At 36.3% G+C, this 16,889-nt stretch overlaps 3 protein-coding genes across 6 annotated transcripts; 1 reads left to right on the top strand and 2 right to left on the bottom strand.

Moving 5' to 3' along the window:
• Nucleotides 1–34: 34 nt before the first annotated feature.
• Nucleotides 35–7,702, bottom strand: LOC124310388 (V-type proton ATPase subunit H). Of its 2 annotated transcripts, XM_046774267.1 has the most exons (10): nucleotides 7,504–7,702; nucleotides 7,221–7,302; nucleotides 6,652–6,841; nucleotides 6,310–6,528; nucleotides 5,375–5,476; nucleotides 3,940–4,145; nucleotides 3,215–3,299; nucleotides 2,397–2,803; nucleotides 978–1,091; nucleotides 35–835 (listed from the first exon to the last, which is right to left on the bottom strand). In XM_046774267.1, exons 1-10 carry the CDS (start codon nucleotides 7,559–7,561, stop codon nucleotides 754–756), a joined length of 1,545 nt encoding a protein of 514 aa, XP_046630223.1. In that variant the 5' UTR covers nucleotides 7,562–7,702; the 3' UTR covers nucleotides 35–753. The 2 variants fall into 2 exon arrangements, with proteins under 2 accessions (XP_046630223.1, XP_046630224.1); XM_046774268.1 differs by lacking the exon at nucleotides 5,375–5,476 and having other exon boundaries at nucleotides 7,504–7,701.
• Nucleotides 7,703–7,951: 249 nt separating this feature from the next.
• On the top strand, nucleotides 7,952–13,573 carry LOC124310384 (protein virilizer). 3 transcript variants are annotated; one of them, XM_046774258.1, is made up of 6 exons: nucleotides 7,952–8,345; nucleotides 8,435–8,547; nucleotides 8,633–8,996; nucleotides 9,354–10,467; nucleotides 10,630–12,993; nucleotides 13,089–13,573. In XM_046774258.1, exons 1-6 carry the CDS (start codon nucleotides 8,292–8,294, stop codon nucleotides 13,385–13,387), a joined length of 4,308 nt encoding a protein of 1,435 aa, XP_046630214.1. In that variant the 5' UTR covers nucleotides 7,952–8,291; the 3' UTR covers nucleotides 13,388–13,573. The 3 variants fall into 3 exon arrangements, with proteins under 3 accessions (XP_046630214.1, XP_046630213.1, XP_046630215.1); XM_046774259.1 differs by having other exon boundaries at nucleotides 7,953–8,345; nucleotides 10,879–12,993; XM_046774257.1 differs by having other exon boundaries at nucleotides 9,354–12,993.
• On the bottom strand, nucleotides 12,819–16,702 carry LOC124310386 (pentatricopeptide repeat-containing protein 1, mitochondrial). Its single transcript, XM_046774262.1, has 3 exons — nucleotides 15,025–16,702; nucleotides 14,316–14,621; nucleotides 12,819–13,843 (listed from the first exon to the last, which is right to left on the bottom strand). Exons 1-3 carry the CDS (start codon nucleotides 16,519–16,521, stop codon nucleotides 13,706–13,708), a joined length of 1,941 nt encoding a protein of 646 aa, XP_046630218.1. The 5' UTR covers nucleotides 16,522–16,702; the 3' UTR covers nucleotides 12,819–13,705.
• Between the last annotated feature and the right edge of the window lie 187 nt (nucleotides 16,703–16,889).

The raw sequence follows: 16,889 nt of genomic DNA, 5'->3' as shown, positions 1-16,889 counted from the left end.
GGTAATTATGTAATAAATTAAAATGCATTTATAATCATCTGGAATACCAATTAATTTTCAACAATAACAAATAATAAGGTTAAGAAAGGTCGTCATCTCAAACCATCAATTCATCTGTTAACTTAATAATTTGAAAGTCAGTACTACTTGTTCTTGGCGGTAATCGCAATTTTCAATTCATATGGTTAATAATATTTAATTCAAATTCGACTACTATTTTACAATTTATTTTTTACTGCTACATATAAGAGTAGGTATAATTATTATATTATACAATCACCACTCATATCATAAGGCTATGATGATATAGATATTTATAATATTCATATGTACATAAGAATTTAATACTTTTTGACGCGCGATGAAAACCATCTAGTATAGCTTATTATGCACAGTAAAAGTAAGAAATAACGAGTGATGTAATGCAATTGCCGATTAGTAAACGACCCTTCATAGCACAAAGGGTCATTCTTCTCGTATTCAACAGAAGAAAAACTTTGATTGTGTTTATTTTTGCAAAAATTTAACAAGTTATTGCTTGAAGTCTTTGCCGCGAAAACAAGTGTGGAATGTTGCTAATAATTTAGATTGATGTTACTTAGATTACCTGATAAATTTTGATTTATGAAAAACTCAATTGTTTCGAAGATAAACAGTGAAACTATATGATTCTCAAAATGTGGACCATCATCGTTTTACAGGACGTGTCGGAAAAACTAAATAGTACAGAAGGTAAAATGGGATAGAAAGCGTTTAGGCTTTAGCAGGAACTTGAGCGCCTCCTGATCCTGGCATACCAGTTTGTTCCTTCTCCAATTGCTTGCCAAGATACTCCCTATGAAAAGAAATGGTTCTTTGAACTTACTATTTAACACTAGACAATTTTTCAAATTGTCAGTTTATGCACTTAGGTCATTCATCATGTAATCAACAAATTTAAAAATCTTAGAAATTGTGACAGAATATTGAATACACACCAATTGTGTACCATCAGCTTTTGAACTGCAAGGAGAGCTTCGTAGCGAACATTAGGATCTTCATGTCCAAGCAACTGCATTACACGTTGTTTGCCACCCAACTGTTCAATAACACTGTAAATAAATTAGCTCATGTTAAACAGTATAATAATAAAAATTGACTAAGTTTTATACAGGGTGTCCCTAAATTGCCTCCCACGGACTAGCCAGCATGATACCTCGTTAAAATCCAACCGAGAATTTCTTTTCCGGAAGCTCGTCCGACGCATAGTTTTTGAATTGTAAGCGATAGCGCTAGGCCAATCAGAGTGCACCATTTCATCTAGATTTGCCGCCAAGGAAATTGCTGTTTTGTTCGTCTAGGTGAATTATTATTATTTGTTTACGAATTGAATATCGGCACCTCCCCTCTCTCGCTGCTGTATCCCTTATTCTTGAGGATGCGCTTCTGTTTACACACACAAGTGTGCACCCATGGATGTGCGGCCGGCGCGGCAACAATACCGAGGTCAGTGCCCGAGAAGGGGTACAGCAGCGAGAGAGGGGAGGTGCCGATATTTAATTCGTAAACAAATAATAATAATTCACCTAGACGAACAAAACAGCAATTTCCTTGGCGGCAAATCTAGATGAAATGGTGCACTCTGATTGGCCTAGCGCTATCGCTTATAATTCAAAAACTATGCGTCGGACGAGCTTCCGGAAAAGAAATTCTCGGTTGGATTTTAATGAGGTATCATGCTGGCTAGTCCGTGGGAGGCAATTTAGGGACACCCTGTATACAATTCATAACAAAAAACATTTAATCTCCATTTAAATTAACATTACAATGCAATGACTGTACACCAATATCAAGGTAGCTTCTTTAAGCGGGTTCATAACCTTTGTGCTTGAACATAGAAAGGGAACCGCGCTCAGAAATACCTGAACCTTCCCCACTAGAAACACTACGCTCCGTAGTTCCTTTTAACTCGAGTTATTGCTTATACGTCTGTTTGTCAGCCATCAAGGTTGCAAATAAAGTATTCAAGTTTCTTTGGTTAAACATCCGAAATATGAAGACGTAGAATGCGATAGCTTTACAGTAAAGTCTCACGGTTTCAATTATTCATTTTATATAATAATTATTATGATTCGTCATGATCTTCCATAAAAACTTATGGATTAACGATCAATGTGGAAGTTCCGTCTCCCATAAATCATTCATACAAAGACTTCAAAGTTCAAAAGAAAACCGACAACTTGACATACTAACGTTCTATTTACTTCCAGGCATTCTTAATATATTCGATAAACATCGAAATCCTTTTGAAACAGATAGCTTGTCACTCACAATTCTATAAATCATATCTAGAAAAATTTATGCTAGTCTTGCGTTTCATTGTCGAAATTTAATGAAAGTAACGTATTTTCACTCACTGTTTTCCACGAGGATAGTGGCGCACATACTCTCCAACATCAAAACTGGCAACACTGAGAACAAGTGGGTCTTTGCTAGTCTCCAATAGATGAACCAGTATGCGTAGCAGTTCATAATTTTTCTCATTAAGACGACTAGCATTTTCTCTCCAAAATTTAGCTGACTTGTGCACTGGTGACCACTCAAGACGACCAGATTTGACTTCAGTTGCATATTCGTCAAACGAACTCAAGTCTTGAACAGACGCCTGTAGTCTGTCGTTCAAATATTCAATGTCTTCGGTTATGTCTTCATCGTCAAATTTGCGTTGCTCTAGGATGGAGAGTTGCTTCAATACTTTGCACTGAACCATAGCAATGCAGTGCTCTTTTGCTACCTGGCCATCTTCAACTTTCTCAATGAGGTTCTATCAATAAAATAGTAAGTTATTAGACCTAAATCAGACACATGACAAGAGTCTTATTAAAGCTTAGAATAGATTAGTGATTGTAATTCAGTTAGAAATTCCACAAGAGAAATCGTAAAACTGCCAATGAAGAAAAGACAATTTTTTACTAAACAAGGGATATGTTTCAAAGCAGGCGCCTGTATGATGTGGTAACTGCTCTTGGACGGCCTCATCCCTGAGTGTGAGTGCTCCATGTCATGAAATATTCCGTGTATAATGGAAAAAATAATGGTTAAATGTGATAATGGAGTAAGGGAAGAAATTCTTGTAAATTGGATGAAGAATAATAATGTAGACACAAGAATTTGAAACGATACAGAAGGGGAAATTAAGATGGAATTTATAATTATGATTGTTGTTCTTACTTACCCTAAACACTGCCAGAATGATGCGAGTCACCTTTTCCTTGACAGAGTCACTGAGAATATCAGCAAGAATGGGAATAACATTGAACCTAGTAAAACGAAAGAAAAATCGTTGTATTTCATCACTGGATTGAGTATATTATCTTTGAACAACTCTAATACAGAGAAATAGAGTTAAAGGACTATCATGGAAAAAGGAGGAGATAAAATTAAGTCAGGGAGAAAAGTGGTGCCTGATAAGAGGAACAATGTCAAGAAACAGGGAAGGTAAATAAAACATCTGGAAGATAAAATAAAGGCACTCACGGGGAAACATAGAAATCAAAGGAGGGAGAAGAGTCGTAGTAGCAATAAATTGCAAAAAGAGAAAATAGGAAGAAATGAAAATGGATAGCATGTGAGGGAAAGGAGGAAGGGAGGGGAGGGACTATAAAAAAATATAAAACAGTACTTTTGTTATACATGTAGCGAGGAGGAAAGTTTATGTTTGAGATATAATATGTGTAATGTGTATGTATCTATAAAATTGTATTTGTGTTATATCGGAAAGAAAAAAGATTATTTTTCTACATTATAAGTGAATGTGGAATATTGAATTTTTAGAGGTTCCTATTATAGAAATGAAGTACGTAGAAGGATAAAGATAAGATATAACACTTAATTATAAATCCATAATGGTGCACAAGGAAATAAACTACAACTATTATTGACTATGGAAAAATGTCTTACTTGTTCATCTTCTCAGCAAGAAGAGGATTGAATGTCAAAACCCACAAACAGAATATCAGTTGATATTGGACTTGAAAGTTGACCCTTCCAGACAAAACGCTCAAGAGTGTGGAAATTCCATCGACAGAAACAAAGGCGAAGCGGTATTCATCAATTCGCAACATCATTTGGAGACAACGGGCAACAGATTGAATATATTCGTTATTCTACAGGAAAAATTAGAAAATTGTTGATTACACAATGTTCATTCGACTCTAAACTACAGTTCTGTCCATCTTGTGATTTTATAGTTTCTATTGATTGAATTTAAGTTTATAATAGAAAATATTCTTGTGATATATGTCATATCTCTCCAAGTTCCTCCTAAAATATAGCAAAAACATGTTATTATTGATATACGTATTTGATTCTAAGGAAAAATTAAATTTTTGGCAATAGATTTCTGCGAGGTAATAATATCAGATTGATACACAGTTATTCTGAATTTACTGTTATTAAAATACCTCAACCGCTGAAAAATTTGATATATCTTAGAATATAGCAAGAGTCAGAATGCTTTTTAAATTCCCACTAAAAGTATGTACATGAATTTTGGCAACCAAATGAAATTTAACGTGTTGTGTCGTTATTTTATATTTTAAAGTTCGTTCATAAAATTTAATTGGCTTTCAATGATTGTTTGAAATTCTCCTGTACATTTGTATTAATATTTGGCCGACCAGTATTCGCTTAACGTTCGTTTAAAGGAATATTCTACTAAATTAGAATGATTTCTACCAAAAATATCGTAGTTCGGGAAAACGCGCAATTAGAGTTCTAAATTACTTCTAATGACCTAAAATTATATTAGCTGTACGTAAATGCAAACGGGCAGTGCAAGTGTAATACGAACAAAATCGTGCAAGTGTTATTGTTGTGTATTCACCAATGATGTGCTACTCAAAGTTTAAAAACTAAGAACTTTTTTTTTCACGGTGAAATGATGAATATCATGCAACTGAAGTTAAATAAAATAAAAGTGATGAAGTGAATAATAAAATAAAATATAATTAAAAGAAAAATACCAAAAATAGAAAATAGTACGCCAAACTTTCCATTCTAGCATCAATTACAAATAAAGAGTATAGGTATAACATGCAGTATGAAATGAAAAATATTTGAATGAATTTTTATGCAATAACAGTTGTATGCGGATTGCAACAAAATTTGTTTTCATTTGCTACACAGAGGCCTTTTCACGTACTAAGATACTTGATAGATGTTTGATCAAATAGATTCAAAAGCGACTGTTTTAATACTATAAATCACTAAAGGATTGAGTAGAAGTATAGTTTTGAACAGTGATCAGAAAGGCCAGCCCATCCTAGATATATAATGAACTATCAGAAAAATCTAATTGCGAAAATCTGATATGATGAGTTGTTATGGAACCAACCGGGTTCTGCAATTCATGCAGTTCATTGGAATCTCCAGCCTCGTTGGGTGTGATGTCCTGTACTATCTCTGCATGCAAGCTTGCCTCCTGAAGGGCTTCAAACTAAAAACCCATTCGATTTATCCTCCATCCAAGTTCTATATATTTGTGAAAAATCCCACAACCGCACATGAAAAGCAACATTGATACGCCTTCCTTTGGCACTAAGTACTAAAATACTGAGCACGTCTATTGAAACTGTTAATAATTAATTTCAACAATTATGTTACATTTTTATAATAATCGATATAAAAATGAATATCGTGATAATGAAATATGAGGTGTAAATTTGATACCTGATTCAAATCAGGTTGCATGAAAATGCTAAAGACATTATTACTTTCCGTATCCTAAGCTATATGAATACGAAACTTATAACCCATCAATTGAAACAGAATTCGAGAATAATAAAATTAAAACGTATATCGAGAACTATGGTATGGTCATGACAAACTCTAAAAACACAGGTTCGTAGTATCTCCGACAATTACGTTACGCGTCACAAAAGTAATTTTATTATTCCTAAATGTTTTTGCCAGAAGCTAGTGTGTATTAATTGTGCGAGCTAAAGCCAAGCAAGGAAGCATGCATCTAAGCAAGTAATGGCCCGACTAGACTATGTCCAATTCTACCACAGTTGAATGCATATAAGTAGTATTTTATACAACTAAAAATCCTGAAACAAACAATGCATTAGTAATGGATATTTACGTGTAATTTACACATAATTTCCCTTCAAATTGAGAAACGCAACTTCGATTCACAGTAAAACCAAATTTTGAAAATACAAGACTTATCATTGGCTTCTTTAACTGATGTCATAAAAATTGTCGTCATCAAACATTTGTATTTCAATTTATATTAAATCAGAGTTCATCTACCGCACCAAAACTCACGTTAAGTTTAAGTTGATCCTTTAGCCAAGTGAGGTAGAAGTGGAGATCGGTTTTCTCCATAATTTCATGGCTCCAGCAAGCTATCTTAGCGATGATACGGGATGTCATATTCATGATGAATCCATCTGGTCTATTAAGTAGATTCAAAAAAGGTCCCCAAACAGATTCTCGCTTGCGAGACGAATGTTCACGGAATATTTCAACACGATTACGATCCTCCTATATTACAAGTTTTTTAATTACAGAATCTTATACTTATAAAATAATATCTGTATAATATAAATCTGTAATGGTTTTTGCACTGGCTGCTTGATTATAAAAAGTACAGAATTATAGCCCTACCTGTAACATGTCATCGATCATAATGAGAATATACTGGATAGTTTGATCCTTAGAAACGTGGCCCAGTAGATTTAGGAAAGTTTTAGCTGCTTGGCTTGGATTTTCTTTTAGTTTTGCTTCACGTGCTGCCGCATCGCTGGTATCAAAGGCAACCACAAAATCATAGTCCTCCTTTGAAATCATCTGAGACCTATTTTTTAACAGCGAGAAATAGTTATTCTCTAAGTCATGCACGTGAAGAACAAAGGTAAAGTCCTTATTTTGTTACGCTGGACCTTTTGTTCATTGAACAGTTTCAAAGACTATGTGACTTAATAAAATTAAACAGATAGCTATTAAATGTGAAAAAAGAAGTAAGCCCAAAAAGCAATAGATATATGGGCTTAAATCTATTTAATTCAATTGTCCTATACAGTAGCTTTTAAAAAAACGATGTAATTATGAATGGAAAGTTTATATCGATTCACGCTCAAAAAAGCAAGATGAGCTATATGTCCGACAATCACATTTCTTGGATTATACATTTAAAATTATTTGAAACAGATATGTAGAAAATAGATTGAACTTACTGGAGATACGATTGCCAGTTGATGCGTTGGTTCCTTATGTCCGTAGCCTGCTGCTGCAGGACACTCGTTGCGGCGAGCATGTCTGTAAATGAACGCAATAGAAACTAATTGACCAGTTTATGACAAGGCATTGAAATTTACACAATATTAGATTAGTCACCATTCTAAAAATAATGACTATATACAACAAAATACAATTGCATATCATTGCCTTAAGTGCAAGATAGATTTGTTAAAGTGGGAGGGGCACTGTTGGGTTGGAAGAGGTCTGCGTTATACGCACCGATTTTCTCGTCGGGAAGAGCGGGAATGATGTCCCTGATGGCTGATCTGTCTGCCATAACTCTTAATTTTCACTGACTACTAGGTTTTTGTCAAAAATCCGCCTTAAACAGGCGTTTTCCGCTTATTACAGAAAATATTCAGCCAAGCTCGAACTTGTACTGATCGCTCTTTTATCGGCACTCAGCTGCTGATCACAAGACTACGATAACCAGGCTAACCAACCAGATAGAAAGTCCTACGTGTCAGTAGCCGACCGCGAAAGCCGGTCGGAAAAACACGCAGATATAATCAATTAATTACAATTATAATTCTTATCTGATGGTCCACGTTCACCAGAGTTCCAGACTCCTTTTATTCAGACTGTTACCGAGTGTTCATGTGATGTTGTGTCGTGATATAGATATTTCATTTCTGCATGTTTGACACACGTTTCAAATACGATGTCACATCATGCGCAAGTGCGTGGTGGGATTCTACCTTCATATGGTAGTGTCAGCGTTGGAAAGTTATTTCAAACATTTTTATCCATAGATTTTTACATGAATGATAGTTATTTTTACGTCTTATTTATTTTCACATATTTCAAGATCACTAACTTACCCAGGCCTGTCATATTTTTTCAACCGCAACCGACGGGAAATTCCAATGGTTCCGTCAAATTATCAATTTGAAATGTCCAGTGCTCCAGTTATTGAATTTAATTATTTTTGAATCACAATCTGCAATTATATCATCGCAATTCGTACGCTATGAAACTAGCACGCGTACATTTTTAATACAGTAAAAATGGAAAACGTAGAATTATTATTTTTCGACACATTTTCGCACGATATCTCCGAGGTACGTTTTTAGAGGTTATGTGTATACTTCATAAATAATATGTGTATTTTGCCGACTAGCTAATGAGAATTTTTTTCCTTTCGTCTCAGGAACTTAACTTAGACCTTGTACAATTTCCTAAGCCCGTGTTCATTAGTGAGGTTCGGATAATACCTCTTGGTGCACGCGTTCAGGCAGACTTTCCAGGGGGCGTCCGGCTAGGGTAAGAGGATATCACTCTTAATTATTGTTTCTGGCAATTTGCTGCAAAGTGACAAAAAATTTGACGATTTTCATTTATTTTTCAGAGCAACTAATCCATCCCAGTTTGAGATAGAATTTTTTGTAAACGATTTGAGCAAACCTGGAGCTTCAACCTTCGAATCACTGGGAGGCTTGGAATACAAACAAAACATTCACATTCAACTGGAATGCGAACGCAAACAAATACCCACCGATGGACTTGTTTTACGCGGGTGGTATACAACCATTACTTTGGCGGTCTACGGTACTCTCACAAAAAGCTTAAGTAATCCCCCAGAAGTACCTACTCCAGCTGCCAACTCAACAGTATGCGTTAGCGGATCAGAAGAAACTCCAGAATGTACAGCTCAGATACCTGAACAGTCAGCTGAATGGTATTATGAAAACCCACAGCCTGCAAATTCCACGGTTCGTAGTTTGCTTCTATTATTGTCAGTTAGAAGTAAATTCCTTGGTTCCCTCATCAACTTGGAGAGACTCCAAGTAGCCCAAGACAGTGACTTTCAAGTAATAGTTTTCAGCCACCACAGAGTTTGTTTTCAAAGCAATATCTTTCATTTGATTGGGCTGGACAACACCTAATCACTTCAAATTTACAAATCAAATGCAACTTGGCTTGAGAGATTTGTCAACTAATTGGAAAGAAAACCTTTGAGTCAGGAACCCCCACTGCTCAGAAATTTGGCATCAATTTTCTATACTAATAATACATTTTCAATTCAGTAATAACGCATAAAGCTAAATATAGTAAATTTTTGTTGCCAGGAAACCTGTGTCGCAGCCACGCCATCCCCACCTGTACAGCCAATACAAACAGTTGATCCTTCAAGGAATGTAGTTCCAGAACCTGTGGCAACTGTTCCAACAGAACAGTGGGAAGAACATCCTGGAAATGCCTTAATAAAAATGGGCAAACGGCCTTCTTCGCCTCCTACAGAATCTTTAGTTTCACTAAGTCCAGAATCAATTTCTGCAGAGGAAGAAGACGGAGATAGAGATGGAATCGAAATAGGAACTGTAGAGCCCTTTGAACCAATCCTCAGTGATGAAGATATTATGGCTGACGATGCCCCACCATGTGTAGATTATGAATGTGACGTTACGCAAGTACTTAATCAGTATTCTCTAATACCTCCAGATCTACTGGATCTAAACAAGCCTGTGCTACCTACAGGTAAAAAGTCTGATGACGGTGCTGGCCATGATCGGCATCAGAAAATGTTATGTGCCATCACAAAATCTGTTTTAAATTTCATCAATGCTTCTGGACAAGAGAAAGAGACATTCGTCCACAATTGTGAAACAATGTGTTTAATGTTAAAAAATATGGATTTGAGCAAGGATGATTTCAAGGATTTCACAAAAGTTGTTGACGCAGGACTTGACATGGATTTAGCTCGCAGCCATCCTCAACCTGCCTATAAGGTACGCCATATAAAAGTTGGCGTTCGATTAGCTGAAGCATTATGCAAAATTCCTCACGGACCAGCAGTATTGTTGGATGTAAAAGCTCCATCTCGATTACTATATCTTTGTATGCAAGAGAATGTTGCACTTCCTGTGAAATTGTCAGCACTAAGAGCGCTGGATGCAGCCTTAATAAGCCCTGAAATAGTTGCGCAATTTTCAACTCCAAATAGCAACTTGTACAAGCTTGCATTGGAAATGCTAGACGCAGCAAAGCTAGCCCGGCTAAAGTATGCTCTGAGCTCATTATTGAGGAAAATACATGTCTACGAGTTACTCGCTGAAACAACAGAACTCACAGAATCAGTTGTGTCCGAATTAACAAATGCATATATGTTTGCTCCAACACTTATGTCTCAACCAAAGCGGCAATTGCCGGCAAGTGCACGTATAGAATTTGAACGCGAGCCGGGTACGCATAGCCATTTAATAGCGTATTTCACACACCACAAACTTATGCATCGAGTTCTTTTGGCCCTCATTTCTTCGAAATCCAATGTTTGTCTCATAAAAGCTATTCGCCACTTTCTCTTATGTCTCGCTGAAACCACTGAAGGTCTATTGTATCTTTTAGATATCCCTGAAATTACAAAAATGATTTTGAGAGCTTTACACTACGATCGTCCTGGGCTTGGTTGTCTTCTTGCTTGGCGACTTCAGGTTGTGCAGTGCTTGATTTCTCTGCAAAGTAGTGACTGGACATATTTAAAAAAATTACATTCATTCTTGGCTTATCCTGAAGGTCTGCGTGCAATAATTGCAGTTGTACCTATGGACAAATTCATAGAAATTCTGTTGCCTCACTTGTCTGATGTTACTCTAGGAGAATTTGCGGCAGAAATAATCTCAATGATTGTACGCTACTCAGATCACGTTGAGATCTTTCAAAACCGTGCTACTGATATCTTGGAAAAATCAAGGAATCACCCAGTCTTAAGAGAAGTTACATCCTATCTAACAATAGCAATGCAGCGCACTAGTTGGGATTACAGTGATGTGTCATCTTTAGTAATTGTTATCCGTAAGCATTCGAATAGAGCCCCTTCATTGCCTGGGGAATTGGTCACTGCTTGTAGAATACTTGTCTATTTAATCTTCCCATCAAAAAACGACTCTGATCCAATGGAACCATATGTTGAGCTGAAGCACTGTAATGCTTTGACACAATTATTTGCTGCTGGAGGCCTTCCTGCTCTCCTTACAGTTATGACAAATATTGCTGAATTTTACGAACAACCGTACTTACATCGAGCTGCTTTGACTGGTAGAAGAGGTTTGGCTTTGGCAGCTCTGCTCTTACCCTGTGTTAAACTAATAGGTGCTATGTTGGATCGACTAGTTAAATGTATGGGTACAGATTTCAAGGATATGACAGCAGTAGTCCCTCTTCTTGGTGTCTATTCTTTAGTAGAAGCCATGCCAAGTACACGATTTGTCCATAATCTTTCAAATGAAATTGTTGAAACACTATTAATATTTACAAGAGCGGTTGACGCTGATGGCTCAGGAAATGTTGCTAAATCTTTATGGACACAAATGTTGGGGGAAGTATTGAAAATGGTTGCTTTGAGTCCATGCAATTTCGTGCCTGGCATAAAACTTTTGGAGCGATTGCTTCCTCCAATTTTGAACTTTAAAGAAATTGCTCCTGAAGACGTCCCACGTATGTTGGGACAAAGAAAACTTTGGTCTGCACATTTACAAGCCCAAGCCACTAACTTGACTGAAACATTACGTTTGCTCTGCAACAGCTGGAATATTGATTTGTTGACGTTATTGTCTAGCGTTTGTAAGCAGCTAAGCGACCTCGCTGCACCAACTGCTCTATTAGTTGGAAGATGCTTGCTAGATAGTGTACTGGCTGCAACTCCGTTGGAAAAAAATATACCGATATTAGTATTGATTGGAGATCTCGTAAGACATGCTCCATTAAAAGCAACGCTACTAACTTTAACTAGCCCTGCAGCTAGAGCACAAGTTAAATCTGATCAACGCTACCCACCTGTGATTGAATTGTTATGCTCTACTTTGAAAACTACTTCAGACAATTTCGTGCAACGCGAAATCTTGGATATTCTTGTAACTCTGTGTGATTCAACTTTGAGTTTGATAGACTTGGATGCAAGTGAAACATTTGAAAAGCGATTGACCCATTCAGTGCCTAGCAAAGAACCACTCCTTGCCATTATTACAACACTCATTGAAATTTTAGCAAATGCACCTAAATATCAACTCGATATCTTGAAGCATACATTGAATGCATTAATATCTTTAACAGCTCACAATTATGGACTTTATCATGTCAAAAGCTGTCTAGAAAGTCATCCTGCAGCATTATTTGAATTGTTGGAACATGTGTCAAATTTGGATGACGGCGACGAGAATAAAAAATGTGTCTCAGGATTAACCGTCACTTTTTTGGAGTCACTAATTTCCTGCAAATTGCCAACAAGAACTTTATTTTTACGTGTACAACAGCTGGCATCTGTAATTTCGTGGGGTAAAATCAATCATCCGTTAGAAAAATATGAAGACACAAAAGACTTAGTAGAAGCTCTGAAGAACGTTGAGCAAAAAGAAGAGAAGGAATCAATACCTGAAATGTTGGAGCCCCTACTTCCAACTCCTGAGGCATTGCTAAATCAATTTTCACAGAGATCTTTTGGCCTCATCACCCGTCCAATAAAACGATCAGAAAAGTTAATGTTTGGACCAAATCACCAGCCACTGCATGAAATTGCAGTTGATCTTTTAACTTTGGCCACTGAGCTGTTACCAGCTGATTTTAACTTACTATCTGAAACACAACGTTTGTGTACCAAGGCACCACCTAATGACACGAATCAATCTGTACAACCAAAAGCTCAAATAGACAATCAAGATAATCGAGATCCGCAAAAATCCAGCACTTCCACTGCTAAAACAAAGCAGCCATTTGGTAAGACAATTTTTGTTTTACAATATGCATCTAAAAAAAGTTATTGTTTAATAATAATTAATAATAAATGCGTGAAATTTTCTTACTTCGTTTAGTGACACCAATGCGAGGAAGAGCTCAATTTACAAATTCTATGAGAGGAGGGCCAGCAGCTGGTGGGGTTGGACGTGGTGCAGATCCGTTCCGTTCAAGACCACCCAATACTTCAAGACCACCTTCTCTCCACGTAGATGATTTTGTTGCCTTAGAGACTTGTGGAGCGCAGCCCACAGGACCTACAGGCTACAACAAAATTAGTATTCGTGGTCCATGTCCTTCTAGAGGTGTTATGGTTGGATCAGGAGGCAGAGGCAGACCGTGGTTACCTGAAACCCGACCACCATACCTTCGCTAATTATTTTCAGACTTGCTATTGTCATACTAGAGACATTGCAGAAACACGGCAATCTATTTTTCTATGGCATAATGAATGCTTTGGCTGTCATATCGCCAAAATAATGATGTAATCTTGTGGATCACCGACTTGTAATATTTCGCTCATGTTATCTAAATACAGTTCATCGGTAATTGTTACTTTTAACCCTAGTGCTCTATCTGACCAATTTATTTCTAAGTATTGTAAAAACAAATATGCAGTATATTCCTCTCATCTTATTCATTAGATTTGTAAGTAAATATGTACATATTATTTCCATCACATTTGTTTTACTGTTTAATGAGAAGTAAAATCGAACACTTTCTTTTTTCTATCCGATGAAGCAACCTTCATTTCCTTGAGCCATTGAGGATATACACGTTTAAAGTTCTGATATCCATACTTCAATGATTTGTTCACATTATTGTCATCATCCTGTAACATGGAATTCAAAATTGAACAAATTTCACTATGGTAAAGAATATTTTTATATAAATTGTATAAGTGCATAAGAAGTGTGAGGAATGATCAAAAGAGGGAATGAGAGACGACTCAACTCAAGTGAAAAGTAACGTCTACTTATTTGTCGCATCTGAAAATCTTAAATGATGTGAAAAAAGTTGTATTATCAAAACTAACGAATTTGTTTTTTTCAAGTTTCAGTTCTTTGCAAAGAACACATGAATTTATGATGCTTAAAATAGCGAGTTGACGATTCACAAAAGCTTCATACATGTAGTAATTTTCATGGAAAAACTGCTCAAATCAATGATGTTTCAACATTTCTAATACTTATCTGCTAATTCAAATGATTTGATCATAAAAAACAATGTGTATACAATCTTTCAGTGAATCGGCAGCTAGTTTCAGCCCAAAACTTTTATCATTGTCAATCAGTAATACATACCTTAGCTCTGAACATTTTAGCTGCTTTCTTGTTGAGTAAATCTAATATCTCATATATTTTGGGACTGGGGATTATTTTCTCAGACTGCATCTTTTGCATAAGTTCTATGATCAAACTAAATTGTAGGCGTTGAGCTGCCTGCCTGAGAATAGCCCCTATAATTTGTGCATTCAACCTGTGCCCGCTTAATTCCATACCCTCAAATAATTCTCTGGCTTGTGAAGGAGTGGTGCAAGTCAACGCCAGTACGCCCCATGTCATTATATTTGGTTCAAGATTGTCCTGTTCCAGCATTGATAAGACTTTCTGTTGACACAAGATTGAAATTGAATATTGGGCTATTTTTAATACTAAACGAAATTGCGTATTTTGATAAAACTTGATTTTCATTTTGGAAAACTATTCTTATTTGTAAACAAAAATCATATTACTTCGTCCATACAGTTTTATCTAGACTGCATAGTTTATTGTTAAATGGTTCGGTTCAAAGAAAAGTATGATAAAGATTGCAAAAAGCATCCTGTTCTACAAACCAACAAACATACTATTATTCAAACTAATTAAATACCTATACTTCATGCTAACTCAACATATATCTTAATTAATTTTGCTTTGTGTGGTGGAAAAAGGTGTAACAGATACTTGTAGTCTCTGATCGGCTGATCAGAAACCATTAATATAGTCCATTACTTCATCATACGATTCTTACCAGGGCATTTTGATAGTCGAATCGGAAACTTCTTTTTCTGATCAGTAAATTGTAAAAGTCAACATCCAATTCTACTCCAGCAGATTTTGCATAATTGATGACAGTCTTCTCAGCTAACTCACTGCCAGGAACGAGCTCCATGAGATATGTTGTAGTTTTTATGTCTGGTTTGACTTTGTCATTTTCCATTTGACTTATAAAATTTGCAATACCACCCAGTAGAAGGAAATTCATTTGAGAAGAAGAACTTTGTATATTAGCCAATGGTAGCGGATCACTTGTTTTTGAAATGGCTGATTTAGATGTTAATTTAGTTTCACTATCAGCAACTAAGTCAGTATTGTTTGAGGCATCAATAAGGGGCAATTGCTGACCAACTTGGGGTGGATGAGCCAATAAATTTGTCCTATCCGCATAGGTAATCATTGCTGCCTCATTTTTCTTAATCTCTGGAAATGCGATCAAATCTTCAGCTTTCAAGTTTCCAAGTTTGCAGTCCCTAGCCGATCTGAGTAAAAGATTGTACGTATATATGTCTGGTTTTAATTTACGATGACGCACAAGATGCCAAACAATAAGAGCATGTCGAAAACCGGCTTCTTTGTCTGAAATTGAAGCTTGTAACAGAAAATTACATGTGCTGATACCAATTGTCATTTTTTTATCACACATTTCATCGACTAGTTGAAATGCTTCGAGAAGCTTTCCATGGCGACCATAGGCCTTTAGCATTGCATTATAGTGCACTGGATTTATTTCAATTCCTTTTTCAATCATTATTTGCCTCAAATGAATCAATTTCTCCAAGGCCAGTTCACTATTCATGCAATTGGCACATGAATTCAGCAAGCTGACATAAGTGGCTAGAGTTGGTTTCAACTCCTGTTTTTTCATGTTATTATACAGACTGAAACATTTTTTTACATTTCCTCGCATAGCAAATGCCCGTATTAATAAATTATACATGTAATTCGTAGGCTTGTTACGGTCATCCTTCACTTGGTCCAAAACGTTCGCAGCACTATCCAAATCCCCTAAAGCGATATGCTGCTTTATCAAATCTGCATATTTCCCGGGAGTCAAAACTGAACGAGGTGGTGGTTTTGCTTCATTCTGTATGAATTCTTCCTCCTTTTTGTCACCCCTGTCCAATTCAACTTTTTCATACCTTCTATCGCCTAAGTCTCCAAAAATGTCAGCATTTTCTTGCAAATTTTCCGAAGCGAATGTTCTTGATACTACCCGGTGCAACAAAGCTTGCCCAGCTTTACTAGTGCCGGATAAATTATTCGGAGTCGTACCCGAGGTATACTTACTCAAAGATTCACCGAATCTCTTATTGGAAATGAATTGTGAATTATGAATGAACGTTTGACTGACACAAGAATAAGATTTTTTTTCCAATAGGTTAAGATCCAATTTACCGGCAAGGATGCTCAAACGTGCGTTATTGACCGTACCCGTCGAAAATGCTAGGTTCAATTTTGTGGTCAGCATTTTCTCCGGTATTAAATGTACAGATTCATTTAGGCAAAATTTGCTATTTGCTATTACTTTACTTCATGTTATCGCATGGCTGATATAAATTCTAATTATCCGGCTATACCTCAGATTTAACCTAACAAAATCTCCCCAAAACATACTGCTTCTCGAGCTTCCTGAGTTTTCTCGCAACTCGTAAGCGCCATCACCCTAGCCGCGATTTTGTTAACTAATTTTAATATCATGACTGATTCGCGGGAATTACAACCCGTTATGAATGCATCGATTGAAGATAAATATAGGTATGTGCAGTCAAGAATGAATGCAATAGTTTTATCCAGCTCCTCGAATCGCACATCACTTTTGTTTTCAAAAGTTAATTT

This window comes from Neodiprion virginianus, chromosome 1 (genome assembly GCF_021901495.1).
Source record: "Neodiprion virginianus isolate iyNeoVirg1 chromosome 1, iyNeoVirg1.1, whole genome shotgun sequence".
Taxonomy (NCBI): Eukaryota; Metazoa; Arthropoda; class Insecta; order Hymenoptera; family Diprionidae; genus Neodiprion; species Neodiprion virginianus.
The sequence above is the reverse complement of the archived record's forward strand: the minus strand, read 5'-3'. Positions and strand labels throughout refer to the sequence as shown.